Source organism: Tachyglossus aculeatus, chromosome 11 (assembly GCF_015852505.1).
Source record: "Tachyglossus aculeatus isolate mTacAcu1 chromosome 11, mTacAcu1.pri, whole genome shotgun sequence".
Classification (NCBI taxonomy): Eukaryota; Metazoa; Chordata; class Mammalia; order Monotremata; family Tachyglossidae; genus Tachyglossus; species Tachyglossus aculeatus.
In genome coordinates, this window is record NC_052076.1 from 56,738,765 (window position 1) to 56,766,435 (window position 27,671).

Here is a 27,671-nt window from a genome sequence, read left to right on the forward strand (position 1 = left end):
TCACACAGCAGATAAAGGATGGAGCCAGGAGTAGAACCTAGGTCCTTCTGACTCCCAAGCTTGTGCTGTATACACTAAGCCATGCAGCTAGGAGTAGATCACAATGGCCAATGGCCACCTGTCGGCTCTGGCAAGCCAGAGGTCCACATTTTTTTGGGGGGGTATTTGTTAAGCGCTTACTTTGTGTCAGGCACTGTACTAAATGCAGGGATAGATACAAGGTTGTCAGAATGGACACAGGCGCTGTCCGCTTGGGGCTCACAGTCTTAATCCCCATTTTACAGATAAGGTAACTGAGGCAAAGAGAATCAATCAATCGATGGTAGTTATTGAGTGCTTACTATGGGCAGAGCACTGTACTAAGACCTTGGGAGAGTACAATTCGACAGAATTAGCAGACACGTTCCATGACCATAACGAGCTTACAGTCTGGAGGGGGAGGCAGACATTAATGAGTGACTTGCCCAAGTTAACACAGAAGATGTTGCGGAGCTGGGATTAGAACCCAGGACCGCAGACTCTCAGACCTGTGCTCTATCCACCAGTGCGTCCTATTCATTCATTCATTCAATTGTATTTATTGAGCGCTTACTGTGTGCAGAGCACTGTACTAAGCACTTGGGAAGTACAAGTTGGCAACATATAGAGACGGTCCCTACCCAACAGTGGGCTCACAGTCTAGAAGGAGGAGACAGACAACAAAACAAAACATATTAACAAAATAAAATAAATAGAATAGTAAATATGTACAAGTAAAATAGAGTAATAAATATGTACAAACAGATATACAGGTGCTGTGCAGAGGGGAAGGACGTAGGGTGGGGGGGATGGGGAGGGAGAGAGGAAAGAGGGGGCTCAGTGTGGGAAGGCCTCCCGGAGGAGGTGAGCTCTCAGTAGGGCTTTGAAGGGAGGAAGAGAGCTAACTTGGCAGATGTGCGGAGGGAGGGCATTCCAGGCCAGGGGGAGGACGTGGGCCGGGGGTTGACTGAGGGACAGGCGAGAATGAGGCACAGTGAGGAGGTTAGCGGCAGCAGAGGAGCGGAGGGTGCGGGCTGGGCTGGAGAAGGAGAGAAGAGAGGTGAGGTAGGAGGGGGAGAGGTGATGGACAGCCTTGAAGCCGAGAGTGAGGAGTTTTTGCCTGATGTGTAGGTTGATTGGTAGCCTATGGCAACCAATACCTGTTCTTAATTCTTAGATTGGGAGACCTCTGTGTGATTTGATTTGCATCTACCCCAGAGTTAGTTGAATGTTTGTTAAATGTCATTTTTAAAAAGAGAAGTAGAAAGGACACTCCACACTGGTCCTGGGGCAGTCCTCAGACCTTGAGAAGAAGGATAGAGAGGTCAGACCCAAGAGGTTTTTTTTTCCTTTCTTTCTGGTACTCATTAGGCACTTACTATATGTCATCCCCGCTCCTCAAAATCTCCAGTGGTTGCCTCTCCACTGTCCATATCAAACAAAAACTCCTCACTAGTGGCTTTAAAGCACTCTATCACCTTGCCCCCTCCTACCTCACCTTGCTTCTCTCCTTCTACAACCCAGCCCGCACACTTTACTCCTCTGGTGCCGCTAACCTTCTCACTGGGCCTCGATCTTGCCTCTCTCACTGCCAGCCCCTGGCCCGCATCCTGCCTCTGTCCTGGAATGCCCTCCCTCCTCAAATCCTACAATTACTCTCCCCCACTTCAAAGCCTTACTGAAGGTACATCTCCTCCAAGAGGCCTTCCCAGACTAAGCCCCACTTTTCCTCATCTCCCACTACCTTCCGTGTCATCCTAATTTGCTCCCTTTGCTTTCCTCCCTTCTCCCAGCCCACAGCACTTATGTATATATCTGTAATTTTATTTATTTATCTTGATGTCTGTCTTCCCCCCTAGACTGTGAGCTCATTGTGGGAAAGGATTGTCTTTATTGCTATACTGTACTTTCCCAAGCACTTAGTATAGTGCTCTGCACACAGTAAATGCTCAATAAATATGATTGAATGAATTAATGAAACACTGGAATAGATTCAAGATAATCAAGTCAGACACTTGGGCCTCATAGTCTAAGTAGCCAGGGAGAACAGGTAAATGGGGATTAAGACTGTGAGCCCTATTGGAGAAATGGACCGTGTCCAACCTGATTACTTTGTATCTACCCCAGTGCCTGGCACATAGAAAGCGCCAGTATATGGTAACAAATACCATTAAAAAAAAAATATTGACTCCCCATTATAGTTGAGGAAACGGAGGTTCAGAGAAGTGAAGGGACTTGCCCAGGGTCTCACAGCAGACAAGTGGTACAGCCAGAATTAGAACCCAGCTCTTCAGACCCCCAGTCCCTGGCTGTTTCCATTTGGCCAGGCTGCTTCCTGTCAGATGGCAGATCTACGGGCCTTGGGGGCCAGACTCACTCACCCTCTGAGCTTTAGTTTCTTCACCTCTCACTCTCCCTCCCTTCTTCGTCCCCCCAACATTTCCCCACCGAGAGGAGAAGGGACGTGATCCTGCCTGCTTCCCTGAGCTGCCCAGGGAGAGGAATCGTGGGGGCAGTCGCAGTGGAAGGGCAGAATTCTGGCAGACTTCCTTGGGTAACACAGTAAGCGCTCAATAAATACGATTGATTGATTGACCAGGGCAGCCGGGATTTCCGCCTGGTAGTTATCTTCCTTGCTGGGCCATGGGCCTGGAAATCGGTGGCAATTGTCTGTGTTCTGTTCTGAGGAGCTGAGGAAGCCAATGACCGCCAGTAGCCGAGAAGGCCAAGGCACTGTGGGTCATCGACCTGGGCAGGGAGAACAGAGATCAAACCTCCTCTATGGGGAACAACGGAGGAGGAGGAGGAGGAAGTCCTGTGGGTTCCTGAGCAGTGACCTTACTCTTGGAACGGGTCTCAACCGACTTGTTTTCCCACTAGATTCACTCATTCAATCACATTTATTGAGCACTTACTGCGTGCAGAGCACTGTACTAAGCACTTAGGAAGTACATGCTTCTGGCCCGGGAGCAACTAGAGAAGGGGGTGGCAAGGAGCAACTCACCGGGCTCTTCCACTGCTACGACGTTATGGCTGCGTTTTCGGTCTCCTCCGTTCCACATCCCGCCCAGCCGGCCCGAGAGCGAGGCCCCAGAATCAGGGTGCCAGCCGTGTCCTGGAGAACAAGCACCTGGGAAAACGGGCACTTAGCCCCGAAGACCTCGCTCCAAGTGATATCAGGCTGAAGTCCAGCCCAAGTCGAAATTGGCTCAAATTAGAAAACGCAACCCTCACTTTTGTTATTAGGTGTGTGGTTTCTTTTTTTAATCCCCCCCAAGGTGCGTGGTGCTCTCTGTAGAGAAGTGACTCTTTTTGTGGGTGATAGAAACGTTGGCAACTTCAGTCAATCAATCAATTGTATTTGAGCACTGAGTGCAGCACTGTACTAAGTGCTGCATAACAATAAAAAATAAAGAAAACAACAATTGGGAGAGCACAATATAACAGTTTGTAAACACTTTCCCTGCCCACATTGAGCTTTACTGATGAGTTTTTCCTCGTATGGAGGGGAAGAACAGGGCAGCTGGTTGGGTTTACAGGGAAAAAGGAATCCTGATCAGGGAGGGCTCCCTGGAGGAGAAGGCAGCTGGGGCTTTGCATGGGAGGAAGAATCTCTGTTGTTAGGGTCATCTTAGGAGGGAGCTAAGGGACCGTGAGATGTTTTGTCCCTGATCAGCTCTAGGAAACCCCTTGGGTGGGTCAGTCGGTCAATCATATTTATTCAGCACTTACCGTGCGCAGAGCACTGTATTAACCACTTAGGACAATACAACACAACAATAAAACAACAAGAGAAGCAGCGTGGCTCAGTGGAAAGAGCACGGGCTTTGGAGTCAGAGGTCACGGGTTCAAATCCCGGCTCTGCCAATTGTCAGCTGTGTGACTTTGGGCAAGTCACTTAACTTCTCTGGGCCTTAGTTACCTCATCTGGAAAATGGGGATTAAGACTGTGAGCCCCACGTGGGACAACCTGATCATCTTGTAATCTCCCCAGCGCTTAGAACAGTGCTTTGCACATAGTAAGCGCTTAATAAATGCCATCAAAAAAAATAAAAAAATAAAAATAAAAAGCTGCAAGAGAAGCAGGGTTGCCTAGTGGATAGAGCACGGGTCTGGAAATCAGAGGACCTGGGTCCTAATCTCAGCTCCGCCACTTGTCTGCTATGAGACTTCTCTGTGCCTCAGTTACCTCCTCTGGCACATGGTAAACTCTTGAATTCCATTAAGACTTTTTTTAAAAAAAAATGAATAAATAATCCAGACCTAGAGCTCCAGGAGCCGCAGGACACAAAGTTTAGTGCTTTCACCACCCAAGGCCCCCCCTGCAAACCCCCAAAGGCTGCCGAGGACCCTACCCCACTCCGAGCATAGCTCTGCGGGGTCCCCAGCCGCCTGCCACCATCCCTCCCAGCCTGCATCCCCCAGATGCCCCCTGGCCAAACCTCTAACATCTAGTCTGTAAGCTCGTTGTGGGCAGGGAACATGTCTACCAACTCTGTTATACTCTCCCAAGCATTTAGTACAGTGCTCTGCACACAGTAAGCATTCAGTTACTACCAGAGCAGCCTGTTCTGGGGGAAGGGGTCCCTCCTGGCCCACCCTGGGGCTTAGCATTCCTCCCTTCATCTTGGGTTTCTAAGACCCTGAATGTGGGCTGAGGTTACTCCAGGCTGTCGCCCTAGGGCGGACCTCCTGCCCTGGCCTCTCCCAAGGCAACAAACAAAGAAGGTGGAGGGAAAGTCAGGCCCTCAATGAACAATGCATGTTATTTCCTACAAGCAGGAAAGTCACCTCTGCAGAGCCCCACACCCACACTCCAGGCCTGGCCGAGGGCCATCCTGTTGTGGTCCCTGTTGGCCAGCCTCTGCCCTGACCCAGCCTCTCCCCTGAAAACACAAAGGAACAAACATTGCAAGGAAAAGCACAGGCTTCCCAGGACAGAAAACTGGTTATCATAGCATCCCTGTTGATGGCAGGATTTTGTTAAGCGCTTACTACGTGTCAAGCACTGTTCTAAGCGCTGGAGTGGATCGATAGAAACTAATCAGGTGGGACATAGTCCCTGTCCCACCCGGGGCTCACAGTCTTGATCTCCATTTTACGGATGAGGTAAGTGAGGCACATAGGAGTTAAGTGACTTGCCCAAGGTCACAGCAGACTAGTGGTGGAGCCGGAACTAAAACCCAGGTCATTCATTCATTCAATAGTATTTATTGAGCGCTTACTGTGTGCAGAGCACTGTACTAAGCACTTGGGAAGTACAAGTTGGCAACATAGAGAGACAGTCCCTACCCAACAGTGGGCTCACAGTCTAGAAGGGGGAGACAGAGAACAAAACATTAACAAAATAAAATAACTAGAATAAATATGTACAAGTAAAATAAATAGAGTAATAAATACGTACAAATATACATATATACAGGATCATTCAGTCCATCCCCCTGTTTCCAGGCAGGATCGCACCTAAACACCCCAGTCTTGCAAAAATCAGTTTTCTATTCAATGATTCTGCCCTCGGCCATGTGCCTATAGCTATAATTATATTTATTCTCCTTCTGACTCACTGGCTGAGAAAGCTCTGTAGTGGCCATCTGGACCATCCTTCTGCCTCAAAGTAGGGCTGAATCCATCCATTCTCACCTCCCCAGCTCCTCAGGGTTCTTCTTACCCAGAAGTTCTGCCTTAATAGTATTTTTTGAGCACTTTGTACAGAGCACTGTACTAAGCTCTTGGGAAAGTACAATATAACAGAGCTAGCAGACATGTTCCCTGCCCATAATGAGTCCCTCAAGGAAGATGATTGAAGTTTGATTATGTCTCCCTCTTCCTTCTACTGCTATTGTGAATATTTGTCTCCCCTATTATTACATTGAGAGCTTCCAAAGGACAGGGGATATGTGTTTTGCTTTTCTTGCAAAATTCCTCTTACTCCAAGATGAGATTTTCCCAATTATTCCTTTCCAGGCAGGAATGGAGAACCCCTGCTCTCTAAGATAAAGCTCAGACCTAGGAGTCAGAAGGACATGGGTTCTAATCCTGGCTCTGTTAAGCGCTTACTATATAATAATGATGGTATTTGTTAAGCGCTTACAATGTGCCAAGCACTGTTCTAAGCACTGAGCACTGTTATATGTCAAGAACTGTTCTAAGCACTGAGGTAGATACAAGAAAATCAGGTTGGATACAGTCCCTGTCCCATAGTTTTAATCCCCACTTTAGAGATGAGGTGACAGGCACAGAGAAGTGAAGTGTCTTGCCCAAGGTCACACAGCAGACAAGTGACATAACCGGGATTAGCACCCATGCTTCTGAATTCCAGGCCCATGCTCTATCCACTAGGCCCTGCTGCTTCCCTCCTGAGTCCTGGGGCAGACTTGTCCCCAGGTCAGCAGAACAGGATCCCTAGTAATAATTAATAATAATGGTACTTGCTGAGCGCTTACTATGTGCCAAGCACTGTTCTAAGCACTGGGATAGATACAGGTAACCAGGTTGTCCCATCTGGGGCTCACAGTTTCAAACCTCATTTTACAGACGAGGTAACAGGCACAGAGAAGTTAAGCGGCTTGCCCAAGGTCACAGCAGACCAGTGGCAGAGCTGGAATTAGAACCCACGCCTTCTGGCTCCCAAGCCCGTGCTCTTTCCCCCTTTTAGACTGTGAGCCCACTGTTGGGTAGGGACTGTCTCTATGTTGCCAACTTGTACTTCCCAAGTGCTTAGTACAGTGCTCTGCACACAGTAAGTGCTCAATAAATACGATTGATGATGATGATAAGCCACGCAGGGCTATTTGGCCTGAGAAAAAGCTTCCCACAGAGTAGTTGGCTTCCCTCAGAACCACCTCTGACCCTAGGCTGCACTTTCTCTCGTTCCACAGATTAGCCCAAAGACCTGCTGGTGACCCAATCTACAATTAGAGCAAGAGACTCAATTAGGGGAAGGCTCCTTTGCCACCCGACATCGGGATATACTAAAATAACCCTCCCCTTCCCCCAGGCTCCTAGCCCCACACCACACTGCATCTCGAGAAGCAGCACGGCCTAGTGGATAGAGCACGGGCGTCAAAGGACCTGGGTTCTTATCCTACCTCCATCCCGCTGTGTGACCATGGGCAAATCACTTCTCTGTGCTTCAGTTCCCTCATCTGTAAAATGAGGATTAAATAATAATAATGATGGTGGTATTTAAGTGCTATGTGCAAAGCACTGTTCTAAGTGCTGGGGAGGTTATAAGGTGATCAGGTTGTCCCACGGGGGGCTCACAGTCTTAATCCCCATTTTACAGATGAGGGAACTGAGGCCCAGAGAAGTTAAGTGACTTGCCCGAAGTCACACTGCTGACAATTGGCAGAGCCCAATTAAATCCTCACCCCTCCTACTTAGACTGTGGGCCCCATGTAGGACAGGGAGTGTGTCCAACCTGATAAACTTGTATCTAACCCAGGGCTTAGAACAGTGCTTGACACAAAGTAAGCACTTAAATACCATAATACAAAAAAAAAAACCTATCTTTGCCTATTTCACTGCAATACCTGATGTTGCTTCTTCTCCCAGCCTCAAAGCACTATCCTATCAGTCAATGGTATTAATTGAGCACTTACTATGTGTAGGGCATTTTTAGTAAGTGCTAAGAAAAGTAAGACAATTAGCAGACACATTCCCTGCCCATATTGAGCTTACGGTAAAGAGGACATGAGAGGTAGGGCTGGTTTGCCTTTTCCTGGATTTGTACCCTTTCCCTTAGCCCACAGCACTTGTGTGCATCTCCATAATTTATGTCTATTAATGTCTCCCACTCTGAACTGCAAGCTCATGTCTACCAAGTGTTATACTGTAGTCTCCTGAGCACTTAGTACAGTGCTCTGCAAACAGTAAGTGCTCAATAAATACAACTGATTTTGCAGATGGACAAACTTAGCCCAGAGAAGGGTAGGGGCTTGGTTTTGGGGGCAGGACATCAATCACATGCTTCTCCAAGGCATCAAGCCTGTGAGGTAGTACAGCACAGGATCCTTTTCAGCTCCAGAGGCCCTTCCTGACTAGTGACCAGTCTCTTTAGTAAATTACGTCATTTATTAAGCACTTCCTGGGCACCAGACACTGTGCTAAGGGCTATGGCAGATTCAAGATGAACCAATCAGGTTTAGTCCAGTCTCATAAGGAAGCTATCATTTCTGAATCCCTCTAGATTGTGGGCAGGGAACATGTCTACAAACCCTGTTGTATTGTACTCCCAAGCACTTAGCAGTGCTCTGCATACGGTAAGCACTCGAAAAATACTACTGATTGGATATTTTTTCTTATTTTTTAGCCTTCCCTCTTCTCCTTAGCCACCAGTGCTCCCACACATCATCAACCACCATGAATACTTGTAAGCATTTTTTCACCTGAGCAACTGACAGTCTCCTGAATAGTTTAAAAAAAAAAAACCAAAAAAAAAAGCCCCACAAAACCAAACCACCTCTCCTCTTCTTATCCCTATACTCCCCAAGTACATCACCCCCTATGGATTTCTCTAAAGCATTTTTACCTGAGCAACTGAATGAAACTCCTACTCTGCCATCTTATGGCTAAATTTGATGATAGCAAAAATCTTTTGTTTAAGAGCTTTTTCTTTCTATCTGAGGAAGAGGGAAAAGGGCTATCAATCAATTGTATTTATTGAGCGCTTAGTGTGCAGAGCACTGTACTAAGCGCTTGGGAAGTACAAGTTGGCGACATATAGAGACATATAGAGAGTCTAAAAGGCTCACAGTCTAAAAGCATTCAGATGCTCTTAAGTGAAGCAGTGCCTAGTAGATAGAGCATGGGCTTGGGAGTCAGAAGGTCATGGGTTCTAATCCTGACTCTGCCGCTTGGCTGCTGTGACCTTGGGCAAGTCACTTCACTGTTCCTCAGTTTCCTCATCTGTAAAATGGGGATTGAGACTGTGAGACCCACGTGGAACAGGGACTATGTCCAGCCTGATTTGCTAGGATCCAACCCGGAGCTTAGTACAGTGCCTGGCCCACAGTTAAGTGCTTAAATACCAAATTATATTTACACTGAGCACTTGTGTCCATATTTGCTCCACTTTCCCATCTCCATGTTCCCTCTATTACTGTGAAATACTTGTCTCTGACTCTTCATGAGATAATCAGGTCTTTCTGCAGATTCTTTAGCTCCTAATGTCTTCCCAATTCCATTAAGATACCACTCCTTAGGCATTGGGCTATCAATTTACCCATTCTGGCTAGTCTGGGTAGGGAACATGTCTATGAATTCTGTTACTTCCAAGCTCTGAGTATAGTGCTCAATAGGGCAGGGATTGTCTCTTGCTGAATTGTACTTTCCAAGCTGCACACAGTAAATGCTCACTAAATATAATTGAATGAATGAATAAAAACCACTGACTGATGTCTTTGGAAAAGTTTCTTAACCCTGATCACCACACACCTGAACAGTAATAGCCTCAGCCCCCTTACCTGCCCCCAGAATTGCCCTGCCCAAACTATTTTTTTTGTAGAGCAAGAAGAATCATCATCCTTAGCCATTATGATATTTATTAGTCACTATGTGTCAACCACCATTCTAAGCACCGAGGTAGACACAAGTTACCCAATGTGGACACAGTCCCTGTCCCACATGGGACTCATAGTCTAAGTAGGAGGGAGAGAGATTCAATCCCCATTTTAAAGATGAGGAAACTGAGGCCCAGAGAAAGTGATTAACCCAAGGTTATACAGCAAGCAATTGGCAGAGTTAGGATTAGAACCCAGGCCCTTGCTCTCCCACTACTTTGCTTCTCTTTTTTGAGCTGAGAAGCAGTTTATGACTTTCAGCACACTTAGTGCAGTGATTACACACGGTAAGTGCTCAATACGATTGATTTCCTATTCTTATTGTGCTTTCCCAATCTTAGTGTAGTGCTCAAACATAGTGGGCATTTAATACAATGGACTGAAAAGCCTGAGTTGGATTCTACCATTATGGCCCATGGAATGAGGCTTGTCAGCTAATAATTATTAATAATAATGGTACTTGTTAAGCACTTTTATGGGCCAAAGACTATTCTAAACACTGACATCATCATCAATCGTATTTATTGAGTGCTTACTATGTGCAGAGCACTGTACTAAGTGCTTGGGAAGTACAAATTGGCAACATATAGAGACAGTCCCTACCCAACAGTGGGCTCACCTTGTCTTATGCCATTGAGTCACCTGACCCATAGCAACACAATGGACACATCTCTTCCAGAACACCCTGCACTCCATCTGCAATCGTTCTGGTAGCATATCCATAGATTTCTTGTAAAAATATCGAAGTGGTTTACCATTGCCTCCTGCGCAATAAACTCGGGTCTCCGCCCTCGACTCTCCCCCATGTTGCTGCTAATCAGGTTTGACACAGTGTCTGTCCCACGTGGGACTCACCCTTTTATCCCATTTTACAGATGAAGTAACTGAAGCACTGAGAAGTGAAGTAACTTGCCCAAGGTCACACGGATGATGCTGCAGGGCTGAGATTAGGACCCATGTCCTTCTGACTCTCAGGCGACTAAACCATGCTCCTTCTCAGCTCTATTTAATGTCTTTCCTAAAATGCTCACAGTAACTCAGCTATGCACGTCTGTTTAATGCAGCAAAGTCATCCTTAGTTTTCATTCATTCAACTGCATTTATTGTGTGGAGAGCATTGTACTAAGCATTTGGGAGAGTCCCATCTTGTCTTATGCAGTCAAGTCATCTCTGACCCATAGAGACACCACTGACACAACTCTCCCAGAACACCCCACCTCCATCTGCACTCATTCTGGAAGTGTATCCACAGAGTTTTCTTGGTAAAAAAAAACAAACAAAAAAAAACCACAGAAGTGGTTTACCATTGCCTTCTTCTGTGCAGTAAACTTGAATCTCTGCCCTCAAATCTCTCCCATGCCACTGCTGCCCAGCACAGGTGTTTGGACTTGATTGCCTTCCACTTTCTAGCCACTGGCCAAACTAGGAATGGAAATGCTTCTGCTTGACTCTCCCTCCCATAGTCAAGACTGGTAGAGTACTGGAAACTCCAGGTGGGACCCTGAGAGGGGCCTTGGAAGAGTACAATACAACAATAAACAGACATTCCCTGCCCACAGCAGCACTGCTTCATGTTTTCCATGCTCATCCTAATATTAATAGCAGACACATTCCCTTAATGGTAACATTGCTGTATTGTATTCCCCCAGGTGAGATTTGCACATAGTAAGTGTTCAATAAATACCATCAATTGATCAGTAACAATGGTATTTAAGTACTTATTAGGTGCTAAGTACTGGGGCAGGTATAAAAATCAGGTTGGACATAGTTTAAGGGAGAGAACAAACATTTAATTCTGTTTTTACAGAGGAGGAACCCCAAGCACAGGGAAGTGATTTGCCTAAAGCCACACAGCAAGCAAGCAACAGAGCCAGGATTAGAACTCCTGCCCCTACACTCCTATGCCTGTGCTGTTTCCCCTAGGCCACTCTCTTCTGGGTTATGTGCTTGTTTTCATAATTGGGATAGTCGATTGGATAAGACTTGGAAGCTCCTCAAGGACAGGGACCCTTTTCCTCCCCACTTTTCCTTTGAATCCACAACAGTTATGCCCACAACACTGAGCACACATGTAGTTTACATGAACCTTGCCCCAAAGACCACAGCTGTTACTAGGCTAACTCCTCTCCACTCCCCACAACCTTGCCTTTTTTTTTCCAAAATGGTATTTTAAGTGCTTACTATGTGCCAGGTGCCATATTAAGCATGAAATAGATATAAGTGGATCAGGTTGGACACAGTCCTTGTCCCACATAGTCAATCCCCATTTTACACGAGGTAATTGAGGCACAGTGAAGTTAAGTGGCTTGCCTAAGGTCACACAGCAGACAACTGGCAGAGCCAGGATTAGACCGCAGTTCCTTATGACTCTCAGGCCTGTGATTATCCACCAGACCATGCTGCTTCCCTCTAGACTAAGTTCCCCAAAGTCAAAACTTGTTGAAAACAGGAAGATGGCCTCAAGAGCTCAGGTCGTTAGAACAAAACCCTCAAGAAGTTCCTGTTTTATAATCCAGTCTTTCCCAAGACCACGAAATACACCCTGTTTGGTGTCAAAGAGGAATCAAAAAATCCTTTTTAAAAAGCTTAGAATGCATGTTGTTTTCAAATAGCCCGGCAGTAAGCCAGGGTAAAAAGTTCAAGCCACCTCCATAATGTAAGCACTCTTTAAATTCAACTGATAATTGATGTTGAAGCAAACTGGTGTATTACAAACCAAAAATGCTATCAGAACCTTATTTCAGGTTATGTCACTCTGCTCCAGTTTCCCAGCTCTTTCCTCCACCCACCCACCACTTTTCAGGTTGTAACCAAATTCAAATTTACTTTAAAATTTTCCTAACTAAAAAAAAAGACAAAAACAAAGCCTGAATGGGTTATATATTGCCAGGGAGGGTGGTTTTTTTTTTTCCTAAAAAAAGAGCAAGACCTTAAGGGCTAGAATTTAAGTGGCTAAATACTGAAAAAGTACACACCAATCTCCCAGCTTCTAAACACCCCCAAAAGCACTACTGAACAATCCCTCGTACAATACACTGCAGCAGATTTGAAAGCCTGTGATATGACCCTGAATTTAGAACATTAATTTCCAGAGTGCTGCAGAGAGTAAAAAGCACTTACAAAATATACCCTGAGCACACAGTGAGTGGGATCATTTCTAGCTCTACCAACTGAGAATGGACTGAACAAGGAGGTAGGTTTATGTTGCAAATACACTTTGGAATAAAAGCAGATCGTCAAACTCCTCGGCCTTAAAGCATTCAGTCACCTTGCCCCTTCCTGCCTTACCTCCGACAAGCCAGCTTGCACATTTCACTTGTCCAATGCCAACCTTCTCACTGTACCTTGATCTCATTTACTGACCAGCACTGTCCCCACCCTCACAGCCTTTTTGAAGGCACATCTTCAAGAGGCCTTCCCTGGCTAAGCCCCCAATTCTTCTTCTACTCTCTTCTGCACTGCCCTTGCACCCTTGATTTACCCCTCCTTCAGCCCCGTCATACTTATGTACATACCCATAATTTATATTAACACCTTTCTCCCCACTCCCCATTGTGATCAGGGAATGTGTCTACCAACCGTTACTCTGTACTCTCCCAAGTGCTTAGTACAGTGCTCTGCACACTAAGTGTTCAGTAAATACAACTGATGGGATTGCCACATGAATAATGATGCAAGAGCAGAGAGAACCTTTCATCCCAGGAGGACAAAGGAGGTTTGACTACAGCTAAGATAGAAAGTTTTTTGCAAGTAGTGCAGTTTTTGGGGGAAAAGGTTCCAAGACTAATGATTAGCATAAGAGCAAACAAACAAAAAAAAGTGATTGGGGGGGTTTTACCTTTTACTCAGAACAGCAGGTAAAAACCTACAAGTTGCCACAAGCCAAGAATCTGGTCGGCAAAAGAAAGAACTGACTATAGCCAAACGTTTATTTTTAGAAATAATATACACAGTCTGGTTTTACAATGTCTAATTACTTGTAGTCTAAAGGGCTGTTTAAAAAAAAACAAAAACCAAGAATTAAACAAACCCAAGGTATTTAAAATGCTGTCAGCAACTCACCCTATGAATGCACTATTCTGTAATAGTCACATTCATTTTAAAACCTCAAACAATTTAAGCTTAATTTATAGGAAGACTACTTTCTAGGAAACCCAACTTGGGATTCCATCGCCATAAATTCTCCTTAAAGATAATGTACTATGTTTTTAAAGCAATTTCAACATAAATCTTCCCTAGAAAAAGCCCTGCTAGCAAGGTCTGGCCATTTCAATGATTATACAAAAATACTACACTTAGTGTAATTTAAAACCACATTAAAACATTCCAACAGGAATCAAACCGCTCTGGCAGAATCATTCTGCTTCTATTGCATCTATGTACAAATTTACACACTCACAACACCCTTGGGTGCACCTCAGGCACAACAATGCAAACTAAGGCCTTCTGCATAAGATACCAGTGGAACTACACACATACTAAAGTCCTTTGGAATAAAAATATGGGATGCTAAGTTTATGAACTTGGGTCATGGCTTCAAGATCCTTTTTTTTTTTGCATTTGCTTAGTCACAAGACAATAAGAGCCTTGGTTTTTGTTTTTTTGGTCGTTTGGCTGACGGCCTGTACTTCTGAGGAAAGTTAAAGCTGGAGTTTCGTGGGTCCGCTTCGACCTGTCCAACTGCAGACTATCCAGAGGGGGTTAGTTTGCAGCAGCTGGAGGACTTTCTGGCAAGAGAGAGGCAAAAAACGTTTTGAAAAAAATCCAGGCTGTGCTCATCAAGGAAGGGCTCCCCGGCCGTTCACCCTCAGATAAGGCTCTTTCGGGAAGGAGGACTTCAGGTTCTCCATCTCCGCCACCATTTTCCTCCTATGTTCATGGAAGAGATTGGGGGGGGAAAAAAACAACACAGTAGACTATTAAGAGCAATGAACAGTTTATTGAAAAACCCTCCAATTTTACCCCACATTTGCAGATTTTCTCCTAACTCTTCCCATCCTTTTATGGGAATCTTATCAATAACGAATCTGTTAATGAGCGTCAGTAGCTCAAGGGTCCTGCATGGGCCAGGCACTCAAAACACGGAGAGACTGAAGATGCTGCCTCTAAGTCAGACACACACCTCCCACCACTGCTGCAGAGCAGAAGCCTCCAATTTCTTGCTGGATAAATTCACATGTAAGCTACATCACAGGCCATGGTGGGGGCAGAGGGAAAGGATGGGGAAAAATGAAAATGTTCCTGATATTTGACAGATCCAGAGCTCCTAGGAGAGATGGAATTTGGTTGTCAATTAAGATACTAGCCCTACTGTTGGCTGAATTTGTTTAAGACTGAGTTAAGGCCTGTGCCTCATATCAGCGAGATGGGTCTGTTCACAGGACCAAAACTGAAATTTTCGTGTTCATTTTGTTACAAGTCATGGAATATTTCAAATACTGGACTGCAATTGTTTTTCCTGCAGCTGTTCGAGAGCAAGTTTCTAGATCCAAAGACATCAGAGTGTACCTCTTCTTATTCATTCGATCACATTTACTGAGTGCTCAATGTGTGCAGAGCTCTGTATTAAGTGCTTGGGAGAGTACAACAACAGATGCTCCCTCACACGACAAGCTTAGAGTCTGGGGTGGGGGCACAGTGGGAGAAAGACATATAAATAAAATTACAGATATATACATAAGTGCTGTGGGGTTTGGGGAGGGGATGAACAAAGGGAGCAAGTCAAGGCAATGAAGAAGGGCATGGGAGAAGAGGAAAGGGGGTGTTTAGTCAGGGAAGACTTCTTGGAGATGTGCCCTCAATAAGGCTTGGACAGGGGAGAGTAACTGTCAAAAAACAGACAAAACTCTCAAACACTATTCTGAAGGATTTGCACGTTTCGTCTTTTTATGGTATTTATGTGCTTACTATGTTCCAGACACTATGTACTAAGCACTGAGGTAGAAATAAGCTAATTGGGATGGACATGGCCCATGTCTCCCCTGGGCTCACAGTCTTAATCCCCATTTTACTGCTGAGGTAAGCTCACAGATGTGAAATGACTTGCCCAAGGCTGCACAGCAGACAAGTGGCAGAGGCAGGATTAGAACCCAGGTCTGTGCTCTATCCCCTAGGCCATACTGTTTCCCAAAGCTCTGGCTTTGAGGAAAGCCAGAGGCGAAGGAATTTCTAATGCAAGCTAGTAATGGTTCAATACAAAATGCCTTACCTGCAAGTTATTGTTCGGGTCTTGATTTACATTAACTGGTCGAAGTGGAATGTTATTTGGGAGATGACCGCCTGGCCTTTCTCTGAATGGAAACCAGCCAACGTGATGCCTAAAAAAAAAAAAAAAAAAAAACCAAGCACAGTGATCTGTGTTTCAGACTACGACACAGATTTAAGCAGGAATGAATGAGTTTGAAATAGGATAGACTATATTTGCTACTCCGAAACCAGATCTGATGTCATCTACAGGATGACTAGCTTGTAACAAAGATTAAGTTCAAGTCTGACTGCCCAGATACACAGACGTGGAGATGATCATGGGAATGGGTGACAAATTTTATTCTGAAAGTGGAAATATTTCCTGGGGGCAAAGAGGGGGAGGGTGTGAAGTTATAAAACACTACGAACAAGCTTTTCCTCCTTCTGACAACCTGCAGCAGACATCAAGATCTGGGGCACTAAGCAAGCCTGGTGTCTGTACTCTGTTGGGGAGGGTAGAAGGTGCCGATGGGCTCATCCAAAGTCTGATGCTTAGTTCTCCAAATCAAGGCATGTGTCCAGGCCAAAAATTAGCCTTTGAATTTGGGCCACCTTGCCCCCGGGGGTTGTTCAGCTGCCTCTGGGCCATTAAGGGTCAAAGAGCAGCTCCTGCCTCTCTTGATCCACACAGCAGATAGAAGCAAGCTATCTGCACCTGACCAAACTTCTCAGAAGTGGAGAATAACGTCTTAGAAACAGGTCTGACAAGTGTGAATCTGATGCTACAAAAATGGTACCAGCTTTCAGTTAAATTTTCTCGTGTCTGTATGGGATATAAAATAGGAGAGGCTTCTTTTCTGGACAAAAAGAGAATATGTTCTTTTGATTATTCACATTAAATGCTCTTTACAGTCACTGAACTTCTTTGGGAACTGCTGCCTTGTATAAACAATGAGTACCTACCCTAAAATGTAGAAGTGAGGCACTGTTACACATACTACTCTATTATATTAAAAAAATAATAATAGTGCTTTAGTGCTATGTGCCAAGCACTGTTCTAAGTGCTGGGCTGATACACGTTAATAAGGTTGGATACAATCCCTGTCCCAAATGGGACTCACAGTAACTAGGAAGGAATTAGGATTTAATTCTTATTTTACAGATGAGGTAACTGAGGCACAGAGAAGTTACTTGCCCCAAGATCACCCTGCAGACAAGTGTCAGAGCCAGAATCAGAACCATATCCTCCGAATCCCAGGCCTGGGCTCTTTCCACTAGGCCATAACTCTTCTATTTCCTTCTAGTTTGCTGCACACGGCCACTTGTTACAGTAAGAGACCGTTTTACTTGAGTGGCATCCCCTACGCTGTTTTTTTTTGCGGGGGGGAGAGGAAGAACTTTTGGGCCTAAGGGCCCCCCACCCCTCCATCACCCACCCTCCACGATGTGATTAGCAGGGGTTGAGGCTGGGGGAAGAAGACGAAGATTGGGAGCTAGATTAAGAGCTCTGATGTAGACAGCCCAGACAGTTAATGGGCCATAGCTTGACCACCTCTGCAATAAATGCGGTATTTGTCTTAAAGAAAAAAAACCCACATACGCCACCCCTCCCAAAAAAAACAAAAAAACACCTTACTTACAGGTACATAACAATTGTGGCACCCATAACCATGAGAAATCTGCTTAGAGAGGAATAGAAATAGAGGATACTGAGGAAAACGGAAAATGTCGTTGCTGAGTAGATCCAATCCAACCAGTCCCGATTCATCTCTTCATCCTCTTCCACGAGGGGACCACCCTGCGCATTCATCCGCAAATTCTGATTGGCCCCTGGATTGGCCACCTGAGGAGCAGCATTCTGATGGGCAGGCTGGTTCTCCGCAGGAAACTGATTGTGAATAGCTGTTGGAGTTGCCGTCGACACTCCTGGGATCTCCTGGGCACTTGCTGGTGTGAAGGCACCTGAAGAAGTGGCTGCTAAGCTGAAATAAGACGGTTCGGTTGTTCAGAATTGCAGAGTTTCGGGGTTGTACCCTGTTTCAACTCCATTATTAATACCGCCTAGAAGACTGTAATCTTCAAAGTTGCGGAGTCTGAACCATCACTACAGACAGTCATAAAACATTAGAATATCATTCCTAAAAAGCAGGAAGGGGAAGCGGTTTTAAAATTCCAATCGGATAAACTATAGACAAAACCACTTGGAGTGAGGTCTTGGCCTTGTACTCTGCAGCTGATGAATCTACCACCCAGATCCACTAAATCCTAGAGAGAAGGTGAAGAGGGAAAAATACTCACTACTGCATATAGTACTGTCGTGCGTAAATCTGCTGGAACCAGGAGAGCTGAAGCCAACCGTAGGTCGGAGGATATCCCGAAAAGCCAGGACTGATTCCTTGAAAGGCTTGCTGAACTGCTTCAAGTCTTAGACAGAAATGAAAAGGGAGTTGGCTTTTGTTGTTTGACTTTTAAAAATTAAGTGCACGCTGTAGACTCGAGCTGGAGGAAATTGGGTCATATAAACAGGAAAAACTGAGCGAGAGCAGTGTCAGTAATATCTTGGGTTTTTCATGTAGTGCTTCCATATCAGCGATCTCTGGGGGATGGTTTAAGAGTGGCTTTGGTGGATGGTGGAAGAAGCTAGATAGCCCCCAGAGGACTCAGGAAACTGCACTCCTGTGTCCTTAATATCACTGAACAAGTCGTGTGGTTGCTTAGGTCTCTTTCGGTCTATGTTACCAAAGGCATGCTACTTTTGCAAGAAATGTAGCAATGCAAAAGACACTAGTTTCAGCTCTTCATTCCACACCTCAACTTGTTGCCTTTAAATATGGTTGGGGAAGAATGTACATTTTTGCTTGAGATATGTTCCAACAGAATGACTTTCTAAAAACTTCACACTAATGAAGCATCACGGAAGGTCTATCCCTACTTGAAGAATTGACAGTCTTCCTCCCCACTTTGAAAAGGTGGTGAACTAAATTCCAAAACCCTTTCTGGTATTGACTCTCACCCTTGACCTGGAGAAATTCAACCAATTGAGGCTTTCATGATTAAACAGCCTTCAATCATCAGACTCTTAAAGGCAAGGGCTTCATGTCACCATCATATCCAGTTATATAATTTTAGTTTATTTACAGTGTTTGAGGATTGGATGCCTTTAATAATGAAAAATTCCTACTCCACTTAGAGTTTGGAGCTATATGTGCAGAGGGTTTCAAAGGAAAACCTCATTCGTACTAAAAAAAGTTAAAGAATGTTTTCAGTGCTGAATGGATAAAACAGCTGTGGAGTTGGCTACTCCACCATCTCAGCTTTTATTGCAAATGGCTACTAAAGGGGCCTCTTAGGAAAAGAGAAATCAAAGATTTCTTTTCTATTCATTAGTGAAATTCTCCCCCCCACCCCACCTCCAGACAGGATTCACTAGTTTTAATCCCTGGTCCTTGGTGTACACCAAACATCTGGTTCCAAAATAAGTGAAGAACCACACTCGCCAGTTAGAACAATAATAATAATAATACTGCACTTACCTTGTGTCAAACACTATACTAAGAGCTGGGCAATCACATCAGATAAAAATCCCTGTCCTACAGTCTAAGCTGGAGAAAAGGTACTAAATCTCCATTTTACAGGTGAGGAAAGGGTGGCACAGGAGTCCCATGTCACCTGGCAGAGTCAGGATTAGAACCCAGGTCCCCTGACTCTTAGGAGTTGTGGAAAGAGCACAGGCCTGCCTACAGATCAGTAGCTTTTACCATTTTTCCTCCTTAAATCCCTTTGACATCTAAACTAGATCTACTCCCAATCTGCATTTGAGTAATCTTCTAGATTAATTACTTTTGGTACTTATTGAGTGCTTACTACATACGAAGCAGTGAATATGAAACAAAGAGGGCAGACAGTACCTGTCCAAAATAGGGTGGGAGCAGAGGAGGAGAAGCAAGAACAGTCCAATTTTCAGGCTGCCTGATACTGCATGAAACACTGCGTTAGCAACAGTGGTCTATATGGAAATGCCCAAAACTTAGCCCTAAAAAGGGATGTTGCTACTCTGGAAAATGGTATTTCTAAATACTGGTTTGTAGATAGATACAACCATGAGGTTTCAATATTATACTTACCTAGAGTTGGCTTCCCATGGAAGTGAAGAAACATTGTGAAGTAGTTCCCTGTGCCTTACACCATCACTTGTGGACTCCCCAGGAGAATCTTGATTAAGTGCGGTGGACTGCTCACTTCCTTCAGCAATCTAAAGAATACAGTGAGTACCAGGGGCTTAAGAACAACAAAGGCTCTGATGCAACATTCTGCAATTGATCAAGGATTTGTGGCATTGAACATTTCCCCTCTAACGGCTCCTAAAGTCAATCTCCAAGCATAAAATTTTTGAAAGTTGCAGAGGGAATGCAGAAGTGAATATATAAAATAAGAAATACCATTCTGGGAAGTTGAAGTTTTCTACTTCAAAATAAGATTTCATCCAAAAATAACATAACCAGCAGAGTCCAGAATTGTGTCATGTTCATCGTCTCTATATGTTGCCAACTTGTTCTTTCCAAGTGCTTAGTCCAGTGCTCTGCACACAGTAAGTGCTCAATAAATACAATTGAATGAATGAATATTACACTATTTTACTTGTACATATTTATTCTATTTATTTTATTTTGTAAATATGTTTCATTTTGTTGTCTGTATCCCCGTTCTAGACTGTGAGCCCGCTGTTGGGTAGGGACTGTCTCTAGTTGTTGCCAACTTGGATTTCCCAAGCGCTTAATACAGTGCTCTGCATGCAGTAAGCGCTCAATAAATACGATTGAATAAATGAATGAATCAAACTGGAAGCAACCACAAAAACATCACCTGGCTCTGGCTATAGCCTCTGCACTGCCACATGACTGAGCTACTCAGGACAGCTGGCAATCTGTTAAGTCCCCAAAGACTGAAACATTTACATCCTTTCCTGGTAGTGCATTCCCCAGTGTTTTGTCACCAGACTAGTCATGATGCATTTCTTTCTGCCCAGCTGAAAATTATCACAGCTTTAAGTTAAGCCTCTTGCTGGTTCTCAGTCAAGATGGACCAAGTCTGCATTCTCTTCAGTTTCTAAGGCCAACCCCTCCTTTAGACATCTTCTCTAGGTTACATCCCCATGGCTCTCATCTGACCCGTTTTCTACTCTATAATCTTTTGTTGGCACCCCTCTGTTACCCTTTTAAATTAAGAAAAATTAGTCAAAACTAGGCATGATATTCTAATATTCTAATCAGTGCACAGTAGAGCAAAGGTGTTATCTCCTGAACCATTTTTGGTACATCTCACTTCAATAACATAGCTACTTTGTTGTTCTTAGTCGTAGTCAACTATGACCCCCTAGACTTTTTTCTGTGCTTCACCAATATCAACCCCACCGTTTTCTTCTACTATTGTTGTTTTTCCACTCTAATCCCTGATGAGGACTTACTGTTTCTCCAACTGGTCTAGGCTCCTTTGAATTTTATCCCAATCTACCAAAGGCTTGGCAATCTCACCCAATATAGGGTCATTTGATGGGGTACTAACTAGAATTTGTCCCAGAATATAATCTCAATGAAACAACCCTCAATAAATAAAGCACTTACTACAGTGCTCTGTACACAGTAAGCACTCAATACCACCGATTGATTACATTCTCCTGGGATGTCAATCACAACAACAGAATGGAACAATCTAAATTCTTACATTTGAGATATGTCATAGTACAAGGAAATTAAGTTGGTTTGGCTCGATTTCTTCTACACAAAGCTAAATTAGTAGTTTCCTATTACTTGATCTTACTAAATGGCTGTAGGGTGTTTGATAGAGAGGGAACTTAGTGAGGGGGGAAAAATGGTGGGCCATGTTAAACACAATGGTCTGTAACTACCAGGATCATCCATTTTCAAAATGGAGAGGAAAAAAAAAAGTTGCCCATTCTGAGGACTCCTCCCATCTTCCCTGAGTTCTCAAAAATAGCAGCAGCTGGTGGTTCCATAATTACAGGGGTTGGTTCTTTAAGTAATAGAGGATGCATGTCACCAGGGTCTAATTTAAATCCAGTTTAAAACTATTAACTGTTTAACTTCTACTTGAATTTGACTTTTTTCCAGAGCAATTAAACTCTTGGGATGGGCGGTTAAAGGGGGAGCCTTAAGAACTGTAATAAAATTTGCAAGCATTTCCAAAAGAATTCTTCAGTCATGACAACAGGGAAATCACCACAGAAGGCTGCTGACTGAAATGTGATTCATTCCCTAAGGGCTGACCTGGCTTTTTCCTACCCAGCTTGCACTCATTTTGAATTTATGTCTGAGCAGATTTCCAGATGATCTCATGGGCAGTTCACGTGTTCATATTTAAAGCTAACCACAGTGTTATTTTCAGTGTCTAAAAGGCTTTTTAACTCCAATTTCTGAACCTTGTTTTCTAGGTAAGGAAAAAAGAGGAGGAAAAAAAAAGTTGGAGAAAATCTCCAGTGAGTTTGGGTCAACTTTTTTTTTTTTTAACCTTTCCAAGAAACTGAATCAACAACGTTCTATTTTTAGGAAATTTAAAGAAAAAAAAAGGTTACTATACCGCTGCACTAGCTTCTTGCACCTTGGGTGGGTTCTTGTTACTGCAAACCAGATGAAGAACATGCCGTCTTTCTTGCTGAAATAAAAAGTTTAAAAGATAACTGTAAACAATAAGTTTGTTGTGTAAATACTTGTCTGCCCTCAAAAGTTAATGTGAGAAGAAATATACCTTGGGGAACACATCCTTCAGACAAAGGTGATCCAACAACAGTTTCCCAGAATAAATAAGCCGCTGATCCTCTTCACGCTTATTGGAGAGAAAGTAAAACACAGGTCAATGTTTGGACACAGGCGAGACAGTTTTTCCCATCATTTAACGACAGATGCACTGACAACTTTTAATACACAGAAGGATTACCAATATGCAAAAATTCCATTTGATTTGGAAACATTGTTTTAGAAGGTAAAGAAATTAACAATCTATATAAAGGATCTGTAGATCCTGTACAAAGGATCTACAAAATTAAAAAATCTATAAAAAAAAATCAATTTTTACAAGTAAAATATTTCTGCTAGTATTAGGAAAGCACGCATGGTATGGAAATTGTTAGAGGTTTTTCCAGGTCTTGGACTCCAGGGGTGAGGTTTTTGGGCTATAAGAGCAGGGCAGGTCTCCTAAATGGAAGGGATTTCACTGTTTTGATTTCAATCCCAACCCTGATTTTTCATGAAAAATTAAAGTAAAACTTTAGTCAAATTTATACTGTTAAAATATTAATTGCTCTTATAAAGAACGGCATTTTGAGCAAAACCATTGCAAATGATCAAACTTGAATTTCGTTAAATTCCCAGAACAAGGAATTACTCTTCAAACCCTGGTCAAAATTTTATCTCCAGATTTATGGGCTTTCATATGTGCTTAACATCATGCTGAAAACTTCCTTTCAAGGTAACAAAGACTTCCTTACTTAAAACTGGTATGGTCCCTTATTTTCTAAGGAAAATGACAAGTTTTCCTTAAGAAAACCAGTACATAGCAAGAAAAAAAAAAAGACAAATGTTTAAAGGTCTAAAATAACTGTCTACTTCTAAAAAAAGGTTTCACTTCTGCCTGTGACATTCGGGCTCTTGCAGCTGGCACTTGTTTTGCGTTGCAAATATCGTGCAACTGGTTGGCTAGTTTCATCAGCAACTTTTCTGTAATTATCAGCCACCCTCTGCACTAGGAATCCAGAATTATACAATTAAATTGCGGATAACCTTCTGCTGCCTCTTGCATAAGACTCCCCTGGAGTGCTGTGTAAACCTCCGAGAGGCCCAAGTTCACCGCTCCAGGGAGAAGGGGAGGCAGAAATGGATGTCAACATTTCTTTCAAGGACGAAAACAAGGAGGAGTCAGTCCCACCAAACTACTAGGAATCCTGAGTCTCGGGGAGTCCTCCTGGCTATTGCCCCCCAATCGACCAGCCTTGGGAAACTACCAGCTTCGTCTCCCCACCGGGGAAGAAGTGAGTTTAAGCCCCAAGACACGGGGAAACGTGAAGGACAAGGGCCCTGAGAGCAAGAAAAGAAGGAAGGCCCCATCTCTGATCTTTCTCTCCCAAAGAAGAAGTCGAAGCCATTCTGGAATAGGGAAGGGCAAGGTCCTCTTACTCGTTCCTGGTCTCGTTTTCAGTGGGATTTATTGAACGCTTACTGTGTGCAGGGCACTGTACTAAGCACTTGGGAGGGTTCAATACAAGACCTGTTAGAGTGTTCCCTGCCCACAACGAGTTCACAGTCTAGAGGGTGGCCTGGTAGAAAGGGTATTATGAGTGCGATACTCATAATGAGTGTGAGGAGAGTTGGATACAGTCTGTCCCACGTGGGGCTCATACTCTTTCCTCCTTCTAGACTGTGAGCCCACTGTTGGTTAGGGACTGCCTCTATATGTTGCCAACTTGTACTTCCCAAGTGCTTAGTACAGTACAGTAAGCACTCAGTACATACAATTGAATGAATGAATGTGTCAAGCACTGTTCTAAGCACTGGGGCAGATTCAGGCTAATCAGACTGGATCCAGTCCCTGTCCCCTGTGGGACTCACAGTCTTAATCCCCATTTTACAGATGAGGGAACTGGGGTCCTGAGAAGTGAAGTGACACGTCCAAGGTCACACAACAGACAAGTGGGGGGGGGGTGGGGGGGTGCGGGAAGGAGCGCCCCCTACCGGGAAGGAGATGAAAAAGATGAATTGAAACAAGGAGGGGCAGGAGGGGAACGCCCCCTATTGGGAGGGAAACGAAAAAAGCTAAATGAAATGGGGGCGGGAGGGTGCGCCCCCTACCGGGAGGGAAACAAATTGGCTAAATGAAATGGGGGAGGGATGGGGCGCCTCCTACCGGGAGACAAAAAGATCTAACAAACAGGTGTGGGATTGAGGGGGGGGGGGGAGAGCACCCCCTATCAGGAGGGAAACAAAAAGGACTAAATGAAAAGTGGGGGGGAGCGCCCAGTGGAAAGAGCACGGGCTTTGGAGTCAGGGGTCATGGGTTCTAATCCCAGCTCGGGTCATGGGTTCTAATCCCAGCTCGGGTCATGGGTTCTAATCCCAGCTCCCCCACGTCTGCTGTGTGACTTTGGGCAAGACACAACTTCTCCGTGCCTCAGTTCCCTCATCTGCAAAATGGGGATTAAGACTGTGAGCCCCCCGTGGGACGACCTGATCTCCTTGTAACCTCCCCAGCGCTTAGAACAGTGCTTTGCACATAGTAAGTGCTTAATAAATGCCATCACCATTACCGAGAGGGAGACGAAAAAAGCTAAATGAAATAGGGGCGGGAGGAAGCGCCCCCTACTGGGAGGGAGACGAAAAGTTCTAAATGAAACAGGCACGGGCGGGGGCGCCCCCTGCCGGGAGGGTAAAAAACAATGAATCGGGGGGAGGGGAGCGCCCCCTATCGGGGGCGGGGAGAAACGAGAAAAGCTAAATGAAATAGGGGCAGGAGGAGGCGCCCCCTACCGGGAGGGAAACAAAAAAAGTTAAATGAAATAGGGGCAGGAGGAAGCGCCCCCTACTGGGAGGGAGGCGAAAGGTTCTAAATGAAACAGGCCTGGGGGGAGGGAGCGCCCCCTACCGGGAGGCGAAAAAACTAAGTAAAACGGGGGACGGGTGGACAGGAGGGGAGCACCCTCTACCGGAAGGGAAACGAAAAGGGCTAAATGAAATGGGGGTGGGAGGAAGCGCCCCCTACTGGGAGGGAGAGGAAAAGTTCTAAATGAAAAAGGCATGGGAGGGAGCGCCCCCTGCCGGGAGGCAAAAAAACTAAATGAAACGGGGGAGGGGAGCGCCCCCTATCGGGGGGGGGGGAGAGAAACGAAAAAAACTAAAGGGAATAGGAGTGGGAGAAAGCGCCCCCTACCAGGGGGGAACGAAAAAATTTAAATGAAATAGGGGTGGGAAGAAGCGCCCCCTACTGGGAGGGAGATGACAAGCTCTAAATGAAATAGGCCTGGGGGGGAGGGACCACCCCCTACCAGGAGGAGAAAAAACTAAATAAAACGGGGGAGGGGAGCACCCCCTATGGGGGGGGGGGGGAGAAACGAAAAAAACTAAAGGGAATAGGGGCAGAAGAAAGCACCCCCTACCGGGGGAGGAAGCAAAAAAAGTTAAATGAAATAGGGGTAGGAGGAAGCGCCCCCTACCGGGAGGGAGACGAGAAGTTCTAAATGAAACTGGCCTGGGGCAGGGGGCCGGGAGGGAGCACCCCCTACCGGGAGGCGAAAAAACTAAATAAAACGAGGGATGGGGGGGACGGGAGGGGAGCGCCCTCTACCGGAAGGGAAACGAAAAGGCTAAATGAAATGGAGGCAGGAGGAAGCGCCCCCTACTGGCAGAGAGACGAAAAGTTCTAAATGAAACAGGAGCGGGAGGGAGCGCCCCCTGCCGGGAGGGGAAAAAACTAAATAAAATGGGGGAGGGGGGAACGGGAGGGGAGTACCCTCTACCGGAAAGGAAACGAAAGAAGCTAAATGAAATGGGGGCGGGAGGAAGCGCCCCCTACTGGGAGACGAAAAGTTCTAAATGAAACAGGCGCCGGAGGGAGCGCCCCCTGCCGGGAGGCGAAAAAACTAAATGAAACGGGGGAGGGGAGCGCCCCCTACCGGGGGGGGGGGGAGGAAAGAAACGAAATGAAATAGGGGCGGGAGGAAGCGCCCCCTACCGGGAGGCGAAAGAACTCAATAAGGCGGAGGGGGGGGCGGGAGGGAGCGCCCCCTACCGGGAGAGAGGTGTGGACGGGAAGGACTTAGCTCTCACCGGACGCTCAGGGTAGACCCGACTCAAGTGAGCCTTGAGGCGGCGGACGGTCCAGCCGCGGTCCGCGCTGAGCTCCAGGTCGCGGTGGCGCTGGGTGGGGCTCTTCACCAGCAGGGTGACGGGCTCCGGCTCCGGCTCGGCCTCCATGTCCGGGGCTGACGGGAGAACGGTTCCCCTCGGGGAGCGGCTCCGCGGCCTCCAAGCGCCACCAGCCACACCACTGACCCCCAACGCCCGACCCTCCACTGCGCGAGCTGTCACGGCCGCAGCGCCGCTTTTATAGCGCCCCGCCCTCCCGCGGGCGTTGGAGAATGCTCTGTGGCCGCCTCCCATTGGTCCACGATGAGGGCCCCACCCTAACGTGGCCCTATCAGAACCCGGGAACAGCGGAGGAGCGGCGGCCGCCCATTGGTCCGGAGAGGCGGCCGCCCATTGGTCCGGAGCGGCCCAGGGGGCGGGGCTTTGCCTGAGGAGAAAAAAGCTGGTGATTGCGCAATCCCGCGCAATCGAGAGGCCTGGGGCTCTCTGAGGGCGGGGTTGTAGTCATTCTATTATATTAATCGTATTTATTAATTATAATTCATTCATTCAGTCGTATTTATTGAGCGCTTACCGTGTGCAGGGCACTGTACTAAGCGCTTGGGAAGTCCAAGTTGGCAACATCTAGAGACGGTCCCTACCCAACAGCGGGCTCACAGTCTAGAAGGGGGAGACAGACAACAAAACAAAACATATTAACAAAATAAAATAGAGTGATAAATACGTGCAAACATATACATATATACAGGTGGGGAGGGGAAGGAGGTAATCAATCAATCAAACGTATTTATTGAGCGCTTACTGTGTGCAGAGCACTGTACTAAGCACTTGGGAAGTCCAAGTTGCCAACATGTAGAGACGGTCCCTACCCAACAGCGGGCTCACAGTCTAGAAGGGGGAGACAGACGACAAAACAAAACACAGTAACCAAATAAAATAAATAGAATAGATACGTACAGATTAAATAAATAAATAAATAAATAGAGTGATAAATACGTACAAACGTATACATATATACAGGTGGTGGGAGGGGAAGGAG

The 27,671-nt window shown here is 45.5% G+C and overlaps 1 protein-coding gene across 1 annotated transcript; it reads right to left on the reverse strand.

Annotated features, from left to right (window-relative positions):
- Positions 1-13,486: 13,486 nt before the first annotated feature.
- HERPUD1 (homocysteine inducible ER protein with ubiquitin like domain 1) lies at positions 13,487-26,826 on the reverse strand. The gene is made up of 8 exons (XM_038753599.1): positions 26,594-26,826; positions 22,527-22,604; positions 22,359-22,433; positions 19,889-20,016; positions 18,063-18,188; positions 17,405-17,746; positions 15,787-15,895; positions 13,487-14,447 (listed from the first exon to the last, which is right to left on the reverse strand). Exons 1-8 carry the CDS (start codon positions 26,738-26,740, stop codon positions 14,280-14,282), a joined length of 1,173 nt encoding a protein of 390 aa, XP_038609527.1. The 5' UTR covers positions 26,741-26,826; the 3' UTR covers positions 13,487-14,279.
- Positions 26,827-27,671: the final 845 nt, after the last annotated feature.